Below are 18,615 nucleotides of genomic sequence, written 5' to 3'. Positions count from 1 at the left end.
GTCTGTTCAACCGTTATTTACTGCATTATTATAATTGTCATTAATATTATCATCACCTGTACAATGGATATAATTATGTTGACGTCATTCATGTCTTTGTTATTGTTTTTTGCCATCGCGTTTATGAGTAATTCTCACTAAACTGTATTAACCACTCTATAAAAGTTTAAGGTTACACATAGTTGTGTGTGTTGGTTCTTTATACTTCCGGATGGCAATGTTGTGAACTTCTTAGCCAAGCGCATACTATCTATAAACTCGCCGGCAAAGGATGATTGATTCATGCGAAATAATGGATCTCAGGAGAGAGATTGTAACATTGAAATCAAAGAAAACAAACATCGAAGTTCTAGAATCGATATGAATAAAATCGAAAAAAATAACTTGCGGCAATAAACAACAAAAAAAAAATTGAGCTTTATATATAGCGCAATATCCACTAAATGTGCTCAAAGCGCTTTACAAGGGGTCCCTGGTCAACAGCAACATTTAACATGTAGGACGGTACATGACGCCTGTTAGGCGATATTACCATTTTTCGGACAAAGACAACGCTGTTAACGGTCAGGTACTCATTTTATACCTGAGTACGGTGAGAAAATGTGAGTAAAGAGCCTTTTCCAAGGACTCAACAACCAATCAATAAGAAATGTTATACATTGACCTTATCAGGAGATACAACATATTTTAGATTAATATAAATGATGAAAGGAGACCAAAAAAAATGAGGATTAAAAAGAGGGAGAAGAAGGGAAAGGACATCCCGAATGGTGTTTATCTGTGGACAAAATCAAGTAGATCTAGGGCTAAATGACGACAAGAATGAGATTGAAAAAATGGACCTAATTAATTAGGCTGCACTGGATCGTGAAGAATGAAAAAGACATAGTATACAATCTCTGGATTGTTTTGTTTTTACATTTATTAACTTATGTTTTGATTGTTTGTTTGTTTATTTGTTTTGTTGGTTTTTTTTTTTTGGGGGGGGGGGGTTTGTTTGTTTGTTTTTTTCTGTTTTGTTTTGATTTTTGTTTTGTTTTTTTGTTGTTGTTTTGTTGTTCTGTTTGTTTGGGGGGGGGGGGGTATTTTGTCTGTTGTTGTTTGTTGTTTTTGTTTTTTTATTAATTTTTTGTTGTTTTGTTTTGTTTGTTTTTTTTTTTGTTGTTGTGTTTTTTTTGTGTGTGTGTGTTTTTTTTTTTGCTGTTGTTATTTTTGTTTTTTTGTTGTTAATGTGTGTGTGTGTGCGTGTGTGTGTGTTTAGTCTGTTGTTTATTTGTTTGTTTTTGTTTTGGTTTTAACCAGTGTCATATACCAGCCTATTATTTTCGGGATTGACATCTTTGTACAAAGTATAATTGATATCATTATTAACATCATTATATCTATCATCATCACAATTGCAGCTGTAAAGTTATTATCTATCAGTAACTACCAAATAATGCTATATCTAACAACAGAATATATATAACCCATGGACCCCTTATATGTCTGCACACGATGATATAACCAGATCTATCCGATTTGCAAATTCTTTCTGTGGTCGTGAAAATCTGTCCATTGAAATGACGATCCACAATTTTAGAAAACAACATGGCTGCGCTCATGCGATAGAGAGAAGTGTTGACAAAAGTTTCGACACACATTCACACAACATTAAAAGGTGTTGAAAGTGTAACTAAATCTCAAATATATAAAAGCTGAAGCAGATATTGAAAAAGACCTGATTAAACTTACTGTGTCACCATGTAACAAGTAAGTCATGTCATGTAATCTATTCATGAAGTGTGCGAGTCGGGAGTGCTCATTCATTGATTCACTCATTCGTTGTTGAAGTTGAGTTTTAATTTGCAGTTTGCAGCAAGTAAGAATAAGATTAAGAGGAGAAATATTGTTCGTAATAATAGAGACGATAGAGTAGTTTGGCTCAAAATTGGACAACATAAACAGTATTTCGGCCTTTGTCTTCATAATTTTCATCTTTTTCTTCATATAAACCAACGCCAACTCACTCGCATCTCTGACCACTGACACAGAATCTGTCGACGTCGATGTTGCATTTTAGGTCCTTTTTGTTTTTAAAAAAAAGATAAAAATCAAATTGGATTGAGCTCAATGAAAACCTTTATCGTTATAAAGTGCTTTTCAACACGATTCTAATTATACCAAAATTTTAATAAGCAGAAGAAAAGTTATTTTAGTTTAAGTTTAAAGTCAATTTAAATTAAAGGCTGAAATTGAAAAATGTTCTTCTATTCTATTTCTATTCTTCTGCCTTGATATAAAGATTGATATAATAAATTGGCATTGATTTTAACATAAACTATATAGAACGATTGGGTATTCCTCCTGAAGAAATTAAGATATAAATCACTAAAATCCATTCAAAAAAAAAACAAAAAAAATCTATGGAACTTTTTGTGAGACCCATCACTCAAAAGTCGGGTCACAGTCACAGCCACTAGTCACTAGGCCATTTATCAAGTCACTGCTTGAGTGCCAAATGGATCTTTACCAAAGTACCTAGGCATATCAAAAAGGCAAATAAAAAGATGGTGATAATGAATTAATTAATAACAACTTTAGTAGTCTGCAGTACATCCTTTAAGAATTTATTATTGCTTGCTACCAGCAAGTAGTTTGTTCTCATAAAAGTATAAGCGAACATATTTGAGAAATATGAGGAAAGATGACTGCCAATGTCAACATTATAATTTAGATTTAGATATTAATATTCTTCCAAAGTGACTAGATGTCGCTCTAACTCTAATAGAGCGACAACTAACGCAACAGTGATTTGATAGAGCATAACCAGTAAGTTGAGTTTTATGTTTGTAGAATCTCCTCGTTTTTTGACGTTTCATCAGTATCATCACTAATGCACTTTTAATTCCATCCCTGATTTCTCCTCTAGCGTAAGTGGGAATTTGAGACATCATCAGAATCAGATTGACATCCAACCACCTCTAAAATGACTACCATGGAATCTGCAAGGCCTGTGGTCTTGCAAACTTTGGGGCATGCATGCAGCCAGAATGCAGATGTATTGAAGCCAGCTGAACAACAGTTGCAACAATGGGAAACAGTTCCAGGATTTTATCAAATTTTAACTGTAAGTGTTATCTAAATGACTTAAATTATTTATGTTGCAACTTTAGATGTTCAGATCATGATCCATTGACTTTGGTTTTTTTTTGTAGTCAATTAACAATTTTAAAGACTGTTGATATTTAATACCATTGTTTCAATTTGTTGACAACGTTTTAGCCTCTGTGAAGTTTGCGGTTGTAAGATTTTAGTTTGGATTCTATGATTTTTCACTCATTTCAATTTATAATGTTAAAATGTTGTATGATTATCTTTCCCTGTCTCAGGATATCTTCTGTGATCATTCTATTGATGTCAACGTCAGATGGCTTGCAGCCTTATATTGCAAAAATGGCATTGAAAGGTATTGGAGAAAGAATGCTCCCAAGTGAGTTTTACCTCAATTCCCCTTCCCCCCCCCCCCCCCCCCCCCCCCCCCCCCCCCCCCCCCTCAAAGAAAAGAAAAAGCACATGGTATATATTTTTTAAATTTAATTTTTCTTTAAGCGGTATTCTTTTTCAGGATATTGACTTTGACAGACAGCACGTATTCAGTCTTTGATTATGATGAGAATCAAATTGATAACATATATTTATTTAAATGTGAATAATATGAATCAATCTGACATTTGGATTATGTTAATGTTAGAACTCAGTCTAAGCTTTATGATGTGCTTCTCCATTCTGGGAATTTACGGTGTTGTTTTTTGTTTTGTTTTGTTTTTGTTTTTTGGGGGGTGGGGGTTTCTTTCTTTCCGTGTAAAGGGTTATGAAATGGATGTAATGAAAAACAGAATCAACACATTGTCATCATTATTTTTGTTTCGTGTATGAAAATTATTCTAAATTGTATTGATACCTATTTCCCGGTATTGGTTTTTGATGTGAAATATCTGAAAACAGACCTTTTTTTCTCTCTAGTTCGATGAAAAAACAGGCCATTGCAGTTTTTCCACTCAATTGTAATCTTCTGTCCCGTCTTTATTTTTGCATTTGTGTGTATGTAACTAATTGTGCCATGTGAAGGATATGTTTTGTAATGTGACAGGGTGTTGTGAGTTGATTCTTTATCATGCTAAACAGAGCATTGTAGCCTGGAACAAATTGTGTTTTATTGACAATAAAGATTATTATTATTATTATTATTATTATCATCATCATTATTGTCATTATTATTATCATTATTACTATTATTATTATTATTATTATTATTATTATTATTATTATTTTTATTATTAGAATTGTTATTTATATTTAGCAAATGCTTAATGTACTTCCCATTTCATACAATAATTGAAAAGTTTCTCAAGTGTCTTTGATACTTAACTTTCAGAACAGCTCACCTAAAATCTAAAAAGTACCATCTATATTTTAATGATAACATTTTTTATTGTGTCATTTGTTATCTCTTATTTTATTTTATTTTCATTATTATCATTATCATTCATCATTTCATTAATTTTTGTTGGGTTTTTGTTCTCTTTCTCTTTTAAAGTGCTGTAGCACATGATGAAAAAGAAGTGATCAAGAAGAGACTTATGTCAGACTTTACAGAACCAGTCCCCCAGGTTAGTTCTTTATGTTTCGCTCTTATTGAGTGCAGTCTTGGTGGGGTTCCTGCCTCCCATAATGGCAGGATGGCACTTACTGTGTCTTCTATCCTCGTATATCTGTTTTCCAATTTGCTTTCTGTCTTTGTCTTGGAATGAGATTACTTGGTTTTGCCCTGGCCCTGATCATAGTGCTTGACTGGGAGTGAAACAGTCAAATGCATAGTTAATGTTTTGGGAGATGATATTTTTTTTCCCCTTGTAAATCATCTCTCTGTTATGTATTGTTATTTTGAATGTATAATGTAAGCATTTGAGTGTATTCCAATTAGTGGATCTTGTGCTGGTGTATTTAGACATTTAGGTGATCTCAAAACTAAGTACATTTTCAGTGTTGCCCTCCTGGTGTCTGTAAGTGCATGGGAAGACAAGTTCTTAGCAAACGTGATTGCCTTGTATAAAACAATCATAGATCAGCAGAAGGGCATCATTATTGCTGAGTCGACTTGTCTAATAGGACTCAATAGTCTGATGTCACGTCCGCCCAGCAACGAGCAGCTCGGTTCTAAACAAAGAAAATCGGCACTTTTTATTCGTCATGCTGGCTAGATTTTTCACATTTCATGTGATTAGAATGTATAAAAATCAAAAAAAAATTATGATGTTTATCTCCTCTGAATACATTTTTATACTCCTCGGAGTGTTTTATAAAGGCGTCCGCCATTGTTCCGATAGTTTAGAACCAGTTACTAAGTTACTATGCGTCATTACGAGGGAAGTGACGTCACGACTGTTGAAGCCTATTGACAGCTGAATTTGGCCACTTTCAAAAGCTGAATCAATTGACTTCAGCTTCTTCCGCCATTTTTCATCAATTCACCTTTGAATTGTGCTGTTACTTGAGGATAAAGCCTTCATTACTGCTTCAGGATCTTTAGTGAAAAACAATCTTTATAACCTCCCATATGTCTGGGGCAACTAACGTTTCACCACTGGTGTGAGGTTTGCCTTTAAAAAATCAAAATAACTCTTGGTACAATCCATTATATGTAGATACTCCCTGGGGGCAATGTTGCCCACTTTGAGAACCACTGGTCTAGACAACCATTAGACAGAGACAGTTGTAAGGAGAGACTGAGCGATATCCTTTGTTTTGGGATTGACAACAGTGCAGTGACCATTGGGTTTGGTGAGAGCTTATCGTCTCTCATCACAGCTAATCTCTTTGATTCTTACAAATGTTGACAACAAAAGAGTGAAAGTTAATTCAATCTGAGTAAGATTGCAACTGGCATCAAAGCTGCTTTTGCTAGTCAAAATCTATTCAGGGCTACCATATGATTTTTGTTTCAATTAGCTCCGTCTGTGGTGGACTAAGAACAATGTTTACAACAACTTGTTTGAGTTTACAACAACTTGTTTGAGTTTACACGTTGATAAACATCTGGCCTCAGCAAGAAAACAAGAGGACCATTGATGCTTTCTTAGGAAGGAAATGAGTGATGTCAAACGCAAAGGAAAATGATGGAATTTACAAGCATAAAAAGAAAAAAACAAAATATATTAAATGGGCCAAGGCCATGCGAGCTCAAGAGTGTTGCAATAGTGGACAGGGAACTCAATTTCAGTTTATCACAACATTCTCGTTGACCCCAAGGAGTTGCGATTATCCAGAGTGGACTGTTTTAGCTTTTCCTCAAAATAGAAATACAAATAATTTCAAATCCTGAATTTGTAAGAGTCTAATCATATTTCACTGGCATTTTGGTTGGCCAGTCTGATTTTTTATTTTTTTTTGTTTGTTTTGTTTTGTTTTGCCTCATTTCAATTTAAGCTATTAGCATTTTTCAGAGTGTTGTTTATCTTGTTGAAATGATTTCTATTTTTGTCTTTAGATCGCCACCCAAATTGCTGTCTTAGTAGCGAAAATTGCCCGCTTTGACTGTCCCCAAAACTGGCAAGAGCTCATCCCAACTCTTATGCAAGCTGTTCGATGTGAGGATAACCTCATTCAAGGGAGATCACTGCTTGTTTTGTATCATGTGACAAAAACTCTAGCTTCAAAGCGCCTTTCGACTGACCGCAAACTTTTTACAGATGTAAGACTTTCTGTTTTGTTTTGGGTTTTTTAAATCTGTGTATAAGAATGTTTGTATCGGTATGGAGGGGTTGGCCAGCACCTTTGTGATTTTTTTTTTGTTTTCTTGTGAGTGGTTTTTTTTTTTTTTTTTTTTTTTTTTTAAATTTAGGGGGGGAGGGTGGGGGGGGGGGGGTGGTCTTCATTTCTTTAAAGTTTTATTGCTTAATACCACAGCATAACAACAAACAGTTGGAGATAAGAGGGGCCTACATTTTATGAAGATAACGTTATTATCATAGTCTTTTTTTTTTTTTTTTTCTTCCATCCAAGTATTCTATTTTATTGTGCAACAATCAACTGCAATCAATATATTTCTATGAGTTGATAATGTAATAGTTTTTTATTAAGAATCTGTTTGATTTTGTCTTGACATGTTTTACTCCTTTTTCGAACATAGAATTTACTTTTCTAATCTTTTCATATCCCATTTCAGATGACACAAAGCCTTTTTGGCTACATGGCACATTTGTGGAATACGCACCTTACAATATTTTTCCAGTTAGCATCTACTCACGATGATGGTATGGTGGCAGCCGTAGACAGATGCAAGTTGGTCCTCAAAGGTAAAGATTATCTCTTTTTTTTTGGTTGTTGCTGTTGTTTGTTTTTTTTTTGGTTTTTTTTTTTGGTTTTTTCTTGTTTTGTTTTCTTTTGTTTTCATTTACCATATTGATAGGTGTGATTAAATAGTTGATTATCAGAAATTTCATTTGGCTTAGTTCCTATTTCTGTGCAAAACACAAAACCTCAAAAAATTGTAGTTTACATTTCGAATTCATCCCCCTGAGCTGGGGATCTTATGCCCATAATTATTTGTTGTTGTTGTTGTTGTTGTTGTAAATTGGGGGATCAGGTTTTGTCTAGTATACTAATTTCCCAAACTCTATTTATCAGTACTGCATGCCTCATTTTTTTACAGTGTAATAGTCCATAACTTTTCACCTATCATTCCATGATATGAGGATGAGACCATTAAAGCAAGCTCCAGCTTCAATAGGTTTTAAGTCCTTGGGGTTCCTGTTTATTCTAACAATTCACAATATTTTATCTCGTTCTCATTTCATACATTTTTTTATGTTTGCATGTCGTGCATATTCAATGATGAAGTTCTCAAAAGGCATATATTCTTCATTCTTGATTGTGATAAATAATCTTTAAAAATAAATAATAAAGTCAAAATTATTATTTCATTTTTAAATCAGAGAGGATTTTATTTCAGTACAAAATTTTTTTTAGAACCCAATCGTGTTAATCGTTGAACCTTCGGCTCACAGGTAAGTGGAGGGGTGTCAAATCAGAGTGAAGTCAGCTTGTTTCCATTAGATATGGCACAAAGTATTTTGAGATAATCGAACTTTCTATCCAAATATAGTGGCAAGCCATTGATATTATCCTTTTAACGCTACAGAAACCAGGATAACCATTTGCTATACACAGGTTTTGTTGCTCTGAAGAAGCTTTTTTCAAATCAGATTTCAAAGGTAAAAACTGGGAAATTTGTTTGTTTTTTTTTTTGTGCACAGACTATGAAAATTATAATTTCTCTTTTCTATTTGGGACATCTCCAGTGATAAAGAAACAAGTGTGCTATGGCTTCAGTGAGGTCCACCGCAGTCAAGAGGCCATGAATTTTATATCCAATCTTTTTCCACAACTGGACGCATTTCTTGACTGCCGTAAGAATTTTTAAAAATCTAAATTAATGTAATAGCATAATTTGATACAATATAAACCCGTTAAAGATTTCAGTTTATGAAAAGCGAAGCGACTTCTATTGTAATTATATTGTGTTAAATAGTAAACATTACCTTCATCCCCAACAATAGGTTTTGACTGGAAGTAAGGAGATACTACTCTGGTTCTGTGTCACACCATCAAAACGACCATATGGCTTTTGGCGACATTGCTTATCTAGAAAAAAAAACTTTTTTTTTTTTTTAAATTAACAAGAAATGATTTCTTTTACAACTGAAAATAAAATGTAATACCCCTAAACATGCTGTAATATTAAAACAAAATACTTTTGGTTGTTCGTTTTTTATTTTTTTGTGAGGGTTGTATATGGGTTTTTAATGGGTTTTTGTTTGTTTTTTTTATATAAATGGTTGCCTAGTCAGAACTCCAGATCTAGTTTTCCATGGGAGTGATAACTGATGATTAAGTTGAGGGAGAAATTTAATATAAATTTTAATGGAATAGCAGGAAAGATACGGCTATGTTCAACCAGGTATAGAATTGATTTTCCTCTTTAACACAATTGCAGGAAGAAGCCTTTGGGGAAGCCACACGATGCTGGAGAAATGCGAAGATGTCATTTCTTGTATGACTAAGATGGTAAGTAAAGACATATTTTTTGTGTGTGTGTGTTTGTTTCCATTTAATTACAATAGTTATTAAGTTACAAACTGGTACACACATATATATATATATATATATATATTATTTGATTTAATACCATTACAAAACCATCTGAGATATGAGCAATTTAATTTCCTTTTTTTATTTATTTCTTTCGTCTTCCTTTTATTTTTTTTATTTTTTAAAGATTTATTTACTCACTATTACGTTAATTTTTTATTTTTTATATATATATTTTTTTTGGGGGGGGGGGGGGGGGGGGGTCACTTTGGCTTTGTTTTAAGTCATATTACTCTGATTAAAATTAGCTGTTTAACTCTCTTGCCTAATTTAAGAGCTTGAGCCTAGAATGAAATATTCATGCATATTCATTATGTGTGGAGTTGATAGTTTCGGGAATGGAAACATCAACAGTTAATTGGCAGGGAGGGGATTGACAGTGGAATGATAAGCAGTTTAGTCCATGTAATCATATTGGCCTCTTTTTCTTACGTTTGTCATTTTATCCCACAGCTGCTTGAATTGTTGGAGCTTCATCCAGTATCCTATGTTAATTTCATCAAGATCACTCTCAATTTTGTTGTACAGTACAATTTCACGGCCAAAGGTAAAACTTTTTGGAATTGAAACGTTTGTTGTTATTGTTATTACTATATTATTATTGTTGTTATTTTGTTATTATTTTATTATTGTTATAAGCACACTGTGTATATTCTACATTGTTTTTAATATATTATTTTTAATCCTCTAAGAAACCAGTGAAACCTTCTAATATCACCCTTTGTTATACTGCTTGATTATTGTCAATTAAATGATGAGCACAGACTGCAATAAATTCGCAATAAATTTTCAATAAATCCCTTATTTAGTCATGGTCCCAAACATGAGGATATAATGAAGTTTACGTCATATATAGTAAATTATGTCACCTTTTAATTTGTTATTGAGTAAAAAAAAAAAACCCAATAAAAACTATGATTTTTATTGAATTCAAAGTGTTTGTCATATTTTCAAACTGTTTCATTCTTTAGGCCTCTTATTTGAAAGATTTGCAGTCAATTGCTTTAACCTGATGAAAGAAATCCTCTTCAATGAAAATTACAAGGTCAAGAAAAATGAAGATGGTAAGTAATGCCTAATGATATGATCTGGAGATTTTCACTTCTTTTCATTTAAATTGTATGGCTAAAATTGAGCTTTATATAGCGCAATATCCACTAAATGGCTAAAAGGGAGCTAAGCGCTGTTTCAATATCTGCCTTTATGTAAACAATATCCATCATGGATAAAGACAGTTAAAATTTCTCTGACATATTTACAGAAAAAAACGGAATTGAAAAGATTGTACTTATGGATAAAGTTGCTGGGAAGAAAAGAAGAGGGAGACAGAGGATAGATTACATTGACAATCTGAACGGATGGATTGGTGGAGAAAAAACAGGAATCGAGCTATTGAGAAGATCTGAGGACAGATATGGTTGGAGGGACATGATCGCCGATGTCTGCAACAGGCCTGGCACTTGATGATGATGATGGTCCATCATGGAATTGTTATCTAGCTCTTATTTAGAGTTGGCAGAAATTACTTTACAAAAGATGCATCAAACTAAATGATATCATACAACAATTACCGTCCATTCTCACCTCAGAAATTGATGCAACCCTGGCTCCATTGATACTAAGACTACTGGGTGGGGTTCCTGACCTCCCATAGTGGGCAGGGAGGTACATACTCTGTCTTCTATCCCCTTATATCTATTTTCAAATATGCTTTCTGTCTTTGTCTTGGAATGAGATTACTTTGTTTTGTCCTAGTCCTGGTCGGAGTTCCTTGGCTGGGAGGGAAACAGTCGAATGTATAGTTATAGTTTTGGAAGATGATATTTTTTTCCTTGTAAATAATCTCTCTGTTATGCATTGTATCATGTTTAGTTTACATATTATATTATATGATCTGTAAACATTTGAGTGTATTCCTCTTAGTTGGGACCTGTGCTTGTGTCTGGATGAGACTTTTAGGTGATCTCAAACTAAGTACTTTGACAGCGTGCTCTTGGATCTACATCTGTTCCCTATTTGAACCAATTCCCCTTTGTCTCACCTTTTCTTTTGTGCTTTAATTGTAATTCTAAAACTTTTTACTATCCCATTTTCTTCCTTTTTACTGGCGCTGATATGACCTTAATATGTTGCAAGCGTCGTAAAACCCTTAAAACAACGATACTAAGACTAAATTCATTCTTTTTTTCTATATTTGTCATATAATGGGCATTTAAAAAAAATTCATTTGCCTTTGAACTCATGATGTATGGAAATATAACCCGTGCTTGACTTATCTATTTATTTCATTATGTGTCACTTCTGAATTTTTTTTCATTTCTTGCAGCCAATAGTGCCGTGACATTACAAGCCAACGCCATTGTGAAGGAATTTTTTACCCCAGAAGTTTTAGCAGAAATCTGTCAGCGCTTGGTATTGAATTATTTTTTGTTAACAACAGATGACTTGACAACTTGGGACTCAGACCCCGAAGAATTTTGTAAGTAAAATGTGTATGTAGTATTTTTAGGTGTAGATCCATTCTTTTTCTTTCTATTTGTTTTTTTTTTTTTTTGTTTTTTTAAAAATCATTTTGCTATGTTGATGGTCGGCAGATCAAACCTCTGAAGTCCCCAATTTTCATGATCAGTGGGTCAAAACTCTGAAGTCTACATACGAGCTTTGAGCACCATGTTTTATTTGATCAGACCCTGCAGAATTCTAATCCACCCAATATTAAATAAAACAACCCTCAGAGCTCGTATGAAGACTTTAGAGTTTTGTCCCGCTGATCGTGAAAATCGAGACTTCGGAGGTTTGATCCACTGATCATCGATATGTTATCCTTTTCACAATACAAAGGCTTGTTTCTTGAAAATAGATGGAGATTAATTAATCTGGAAACATTTTTTTATTCCTCAAAATTTCTTATCTTTAGTTCTTATTAATTTTACCTCTCAAAACACGGTGATAACTAAGTAAAAATACTTCACATTTACTTCAGTTAACAACTCCACCCCTGACTGGTCAGTGATTTGAAAAATGAAATTTCAATTTTATGAGTTTTACCTTTTTTTATAATTTCGAAACCCCCCTTTTTTTTTTGTCTCAAAATTATTAAGTTTATAAGTTCTCCTCAATTTTTCAGTAAGGACGTTCTCGAGGACTGTTACAGTCTCTTAATCCAAATATGTGGTTGAATCTCATCAACATGAGAAGGATTATTATATTTCTGAACTGAGACTATTTTAATTTTTTACTATGTAATGTTTACCTATTATTACCTATCAGTTTTTACCATTGGAAGAGGTGAGTTGATCATTTGTTTTAAAAGCATTGCTTTGTTCAAGGATTGTTCATTCTCCAAATGTTATGTTGATTTCATGTATGTTATTGACTGTTTATCATATTCCAACCCATCATTGGCAGATCAAATGTTGATTATTTTCATATATTTCTGAATTTTTGTTTTTATGTGTGAATCTAAATTCCTTTAATTTATCTTTATAAAAACTGTATTAAAAGTCAATCAAATCATTTTCCTAAAGCTAAACTTAAACCACCTTCTTTGTTTGGTGAAATCATTTATATTTTATGACAATTTTCATCTATATGAAAAACGTATATTGGGGGCACTTGGCCAATTCATGAATATCAAATTACAATTCATTTCTCTGAATTCTGTAATATCAAACATGACAGCCTCTTAGTCACTGCATGAATTGTACGGAAAATAAAATATATTATATGTAAAAATATATACTCCTACCTGTTTGTTAAAATTGGAGTCTGTTATCATTGTTGTACTATAAAGTTCCATCCCTCCCCCCCCCCTCTCTCTCTCTCTCTCTCTCTCTCTCTCTCTTCTCTCTCTCTCTCTCTCTCTCTCTCCCTCTCTCTCTCTCCTCTCTCTCTCTCTCTCTCTCTCTCTCTCTCTCTCTCTCTCTCTCTCTCTCTCTCTCTCTCTCTCTCTCTCTCTCTCTCTCTCTCTATCTATCTATCTATCTCTCCCTCCCTCCCCTCATATGCAAGTTTGTGTTATATTTTTTGTTTCATCATCAGGCCAAGAAGGAGGAGGAGATTCTTACAAGTATTCTCTTAGGGTAAGGAATGCCCTTTACCTTCATTCCCCCTCTTTGCCTCACATAAAGAATAACGGCAGTAATGATTTCCCTGGAGATATCTCTTGTTTCTGTTAGTAATATAAGGGATATCTCTTGTTTCTGTTAGTAATACGAGGGATATCTCTTGTTTCTGTTAGTATTATGAGGGATATCTCTTGTTTCTGTTTGTAATATGAGGGAAATCTCTTGTTTCTGTTAGTAATACGAGGGATATCTCATGTTTCTGTTAGTAATATGAGGGATATCTCTTGTTTCTGTTAGTAATATGAGGGATATCTCTTGTTTCTGTTAGTAATATGAGGGATATCTCTTGTTTCTGTTAGTAATACGAGGGATATCTCTTGTTTCTGTTAGTAATACGAGGGATATCTCTTGTTTCTGTTAGTAATATGAGGGATATCAATCACTAGAATTTCTTATAAACTTTTATTAATGTGCAATTTTTTTATATTTGAGTTTGTTTTTGAGTTGTTGTTTTTTTTTTTTTGGTTGTTTTGCTTGTTTTTGAGGGTGGTTTGTATGTTATGTAAGACTTCCATATTTTTTTTTTTAATTTCTTTCGGTGCATTTATATATACAGGGTGGTTGAAAAGTAACTGCCTAATTTTAGATAACAGTAATATATTTCGGACTTGTAATTGCTACAATTGGTGAACATGAAAAGAAAGTGTATTGCATGGAGTTTTATTTTAAATTTTGTATGGGAACCAGCATAGAAGTCATAACTTCATGTATTAGCCTTTCAGTTTCCTGCAAAACTGTTGGCTTGGTTTAGTGGACTTGCTCTTTAAACCAACTTCAAAGAAAACAGTATATGGAATACCGCTTCATTGCTCCAGAAGATTTTTTAAAAACTGATCAGACCAATCTTCATATAAAGCCAACATCATCTCTTCAAACTCCAGACGATTGTTGCAGTCTCCTGTGGAAAGTGCTTGACAATAGTGCAGGTTCCAAGCACGCCATTTAGGTTATTTTTTAAGCATATTTTGTACACATTGAAAGGAAATCCTACTTTACCTTGATGCTTGTCAAATTGACTTTTTCAGGCTACAGGTAAGCATTTTTTTAACAGCTGGCAGTACCATCGGGTTGACCACTTTGGGTGTCAGCACAGATCGTGTGATAAGATTTCATGACATTTTTTGATTGAATTAGTGGACACTTGAGTATGTCTTCCTTTAATGGTTCTCCACTATCTTTGAATTTGAGCAACGGATCTCCAAACGTCATAACGTGTCGCAAATGGGGCACATTCCTGTAGGGTGAGACATCCAGCCATTTTCGTTGGGCTTTGAAATTTTAAGCAAACTAACAGGTCTGATAAGAAAGCGAGAACCTAGATTCAACTGTCGCACATCAAGGAACATACAGAAACAATTTAACAGATCTGAAAAGATAATGAGAACATAGATTTTAATTGCCATGCATCAAGGAATATACACCAAAAAAAAAATTGAGGAAAATATTACAAATTTTGAATAAATTATAAGTATTTTAGAATAGGGAATTACTTTTCAATCACACTGTATATCACTTGGTAGAACTAGCTGGGAGAGGTACAGTTCCTGATAACAATTGCAAAATATATTTTTAAAGGGTGTTGTTCTTTGGGTTTGTTTTTTTTTTTTTGTTTTTTTTTTTTTATTGTCTTTTAAATCTTTTCTTTTTTTTTTTTTTTTTCTACTTAGCTTCTATCTAGGTTTACTATGTTTTAAATAAAATTGTATTATTGTGAAGTTAAGGAATTATGGATTTAATGATAACAATATTATAAATGGTGAAGTGAAGTGTCTATAATTCCCCAGCCATGTACAGAGACGCTTTTCCTGACAATATTCAAGGCGTTCAGGGAGTTTTTGACTCCTGTTGTTTTAGAGATGGCACAAGCTATGCAAGGCCCTTGTGACCCAGAAGATTTTGCTGCAGTCATGAGGAAAGATGCTGGTATGTTTGAATTTATAAATACACAAATAGATATAACACATTTTTCACATTTCCTAATGCGTTTTACCATGCTTTGTTTATCCCCTAGCAAGCCATATGGGTCCAAATTTCCATTTTATTTAGTATGAGACACCTGTTTCGCATCCCTTCTTTGTACTAGTGCTCTTACAATCTTCACACTAACTATAGTCATTTACTCATTTACATCTATGTTTGAGAGTGTATATTTGCATTTTGAAATAATAATAATAATACTTTATTGCATCCCAAAAAGGAAATTTTTTGTACAGACGTGTTATAATGTACACAATAAGATAAAAATACAATGGAAATAGGATGTATATATATAAAAGGAGCAGCTCCAGAACCAGAGCCGCGCTTTATAATATGAATAATTTCAACACTGTAAGGCAAACTGGTTGTTTTGTAAAAGTTACTCGATTATAAGAAATGACAATGATCAGATGAAAAACTCACAATTCTCTGAACCATATGTTTGCTCTTACATACGGCATATTAGACATCTGACACAGGTGTGAATGAGTAAAAGGTCAGTAGATGGAGGTTTTGAGAATGCTGTTACAAATTGGCACATAACATACAGACAAGTCTCATTGAACAAATGAGATATTTGATTCCATTTGGTCCCCCTGGAGAATTCATGCAGGTATGAGAAAAACTCTGAAGATGGTCAAGATGATGAAATTCTGCATATTTGAAAAAGATTCTAATTTTACTTTGATAATAGATATTGTGATAGTTAAATATTTTACGGACAGCTTGTATGCTGGTTACTTACATGTTAGTAACAGACATCTTGCATCCGTATTATAAATAAGGTAACTCTATCCCACATCCATTAATTTTTGTAATCACTTCATTCATGTGAATGCCCATCTTTTGTATTTCTTTATTATTTTGTTGTGTGGTAATAAGCTTCATATTTTGTTTTTCCTTTTTCTTTTTTTTTTTTCTTTTTTTTTTTTAAATTATCATTTTTCTTCTGTATAACTGATTGAGTCCAATCATTTTGAAGCAATTCAGGTGGAATCATCCTGTTTTGTGTTAGTCTAAAACTACATTGTAGGCTTCCTTGTAAAATAAATGTTTTGTTGTTTTTTTTCCCTCCAGTGTACAATTCTGTGGGTCTGGCATCCTTTGATTTGTTTGATGAGATAGACTTCGATTCGTGGTTCAGGCTGCACCTCCTTAATGAGTTAAAAGTCAAACACAAAAGGTTTGTTGTTGGAATCAATATCATCAACCTTTTATTTTATTTCGTTTTATTTTTAATTTGTAAACTTTTTCATCCCTATTCATGGAACTTTTTTTTTCTCTTAGTAATAAGAACCACTCAGGGTAACTGTAAGAACAAAGCCCAGTGAGCTAAGATGAGGTGACCATCTCAAGGCTATAAATGACAGTGGGTGTGTTGTGTAGAGCTAAGTACCTCCAGGTTATGAAGCAAAGACCATAGCAATCTGCCATCTGCCCAACACTGTTTAATCTCTCACTGTTACATCGGTATTTAAAATAATTAAAAATACGTAAATAATATGAAGAAGTGATACCAAGCAAGGTTGAATCCAGTGCCAAAATTGATCATTCATATTTTTAACATGTACTTTTGGCTTTTATAAAATAGAATGGGAGATCATATTCTCACAGATCTCATTCTATAATTGAAATAAGAATTAAATTTCCAATAGAAATCCTTTTTTTAAACGATTGTATTACAATACAGTAGTCAATACTTTGATAAAAATATGAGGGCTTTAAAGCTGAGTATTTTATTAACCACGAGGGTATTTATGACGTAGGTGATTTGTATTTTGATTGTGAGATGATGATGAATTTATAGAAAAAATAGTTTTAAAAAAGCAGGAAATATGAATACATAGCTGTATCAAAACTGGAAATGGTAAATTTTATATCAGATATAAATATAAGATATAGTTAAAGGAGCAAAAGTTAAGGTATGTCATAGTCTCCTGAAAATTAAGAAACCACACATGTATAAATGGGAACATTGTTTGTGAAACAAGGGTCTAAACACAGAAAGGTATTTCAAAGACCTCTGTCACAATCCATTCAGCTTGGGAATAACCAATCAGCCAGGAGATTTTTTTAAAATTTACAGACAGTATAACAATCCACTGAACATAAACGGTTTCGTTCTATGTCAAAATAAAGCATTTTCATTGGATAGTTTTACCCAATGTCTATAGACACGATATGTCATTGGTTGATGAGTGACCTTGGACGAAAATTTAGAAAACCACTTATTCATTGAGTTGAACAGTTTGCTACAGTGGTCATTGATTTGCTGGCTTAACTCACTCAATCCTAGAGACTTTTACTACTTTTCAAAATTGGAAAAAATGCATTAGAAATAAACTTGTACACAGATAGCTTTATTAAACTATCTTTATCATGTAAAAACTAAAAACATTAACTTTGATACTACGCCTATAATTTGTCTCAGAAAAATGTAATTGTAAAAGTAACCCGGGTAAACTATTGCTATAGTCGGTGTTAGGGTTGAGTGAGTTAACATGTCATATTTTTTTGTTTCATTCAACAGTTATCGTGTAATCCGGAAAAGAGTGATTTGGTTGATGGGCCAGTGGGTGGGTGTGAAGATGTCCACTGGTCTCCGGCCTCTTCTTTATGAAGCTGTCCTTGATTTGTTGGATCCACAGGAGGATTTAGTCGTCAGATTGGAAGCAGCTCAGACCTTAAAGATTGATATCCTTTTTCACCCAGAAATTTTGGCTTAAAATTGAAAAACTTTAAATGAAGAAGAATGAATTGCAGACTTGCTATTCATTAGCTATAAAAGCAATCTACCTTTTTTTTTTTTGGGCGTCATAAGGCCAAATTAAGATTTTTTTATTATTTTAAAATTCAAAGTTATAAGTGTAATAAGTTTGAAATTGATGAATGGATCAACTCCCTTCCTTCTTCTCCAAGCAGTCCAAAGACTATTCCAAATTTCTCTGCAATGAAATGCACAGTGTTTTTCTTAAATACCTTGCTATTGAATAAATTTTCTTTTTTAGTTTGTAAGGGGCTTGTAGGCCTACAATGTTTCTCGTGATGTTTATGATAATAACAATAGATGTGTGTGGAAATATGATTGGTCTATGACAGATTGCATAACTTGTTGAAGAAAACAGATGAAAATATTCAAAAGGGTCTCCAAAATAATCTTAGACAATTATAAAGGATCATGTGTGTAATCTGCCATGAACTGGATCATGTGTGTAATCTGCCATGAACTGAATCATGTGTGTAATCTGCCATGAACTGGATCATGTGTGTAATCTGCCATGAACTGGATCATGTGTGTAATCTGCCATGAACTGGATCA

General features: G+C 33.3%; 1 protein-coding gene across 1 annotated transcript in view; it reads left to right on the top strand.

The window, feature by feature from the left end:
* The first annotated feature begins 1,542 nt into the window (after positions 1 to 1,542).
* Positions 1,543 to 18,615, top strand: part of LOC144966190 (importin-11-like) — a 35,669-nt gene continuing 18,596 nt past the window's right edge. Inside the window, exons 1-15 of the mRNA XM_078902347.1 lie at positions 1,543 to 1,752; positions 2,912 to 3,109; positions 3,372 to 3,472; positions 4,580 to 4,652; positions 6,530 to 6,733; positions 7,208 to 7,337; positions 8,343 to 8,450; positions 9,038 to 9,108; positions 9,646 to 9,739; positions 10,164 to 10,256; positions 11,519 to 11,671; positions 13,234 to 13,274; positions 15,104 to 15,242; positions 16,374 to 16,479; positions 17,827 to 17,990. Of these exons, the coding sequence (XP_078758473.1) occupies positions 2,969 to 3,109; positions 3,372 to 3,472; positions 4,580 to 4,652; positions 6,530 to 6,733; positions 7,208 to 7,337; positions 8,343 to 8,450; positions 9,038 to 9,108; positions 9,646 to 9,739; positions 10,164 to 10,256; positions 11,519 to 11,671; positions 13,234 to 13,274; positions 15,104 to 15,242; positions 16,374 to 16,479; positions 17,827 to 17,990 (1,618 nt within the window). The 5' untranslated portion in view covers positions 1,543 to 1,752; positions 2,912 to 2,968. The remainder of the gene's footprint in view (positions 1,753 to 2,911; positions 3,110 to 3,371; positions 3,473 to 4,579; positions 4,653 to 6,529; positions 6,734 to 7,207; positions 7,338 to 8,342; positions 8,451 to 9,037; positions 9,109 to 9,645; positions 9,740 to 10,163; positions 10,257 to 11,518; positions 11,672 to 13,233; positions 13,275 to 15,103; positions 15,243 to 16,373; positions 16,480 to 17,826; positions 17,991 to 18,615) is intronic.

The sequence above is a fragment of the Berghia stephanieae genome, chromosome 2, assembly GCF_034508935.2.
Source record: "Berghia stephanieae isolate SIO BIC M18660-M18661 chromosome 2, UCSD_Bste_1.3, whole genome shotgun sequence".
Lineage (NCBI taxonomy): Eukaryota > Metazoa > Mollusca > Gastropoda > Nudibranchia > Aeolidiidae > Berghia > Berghia stephanieae.
The sequence above is the reverse complement of the archived record's forward strand: the minus strand, read 5'-3'. Positions and strand labels throughout refer to the sequence as shown.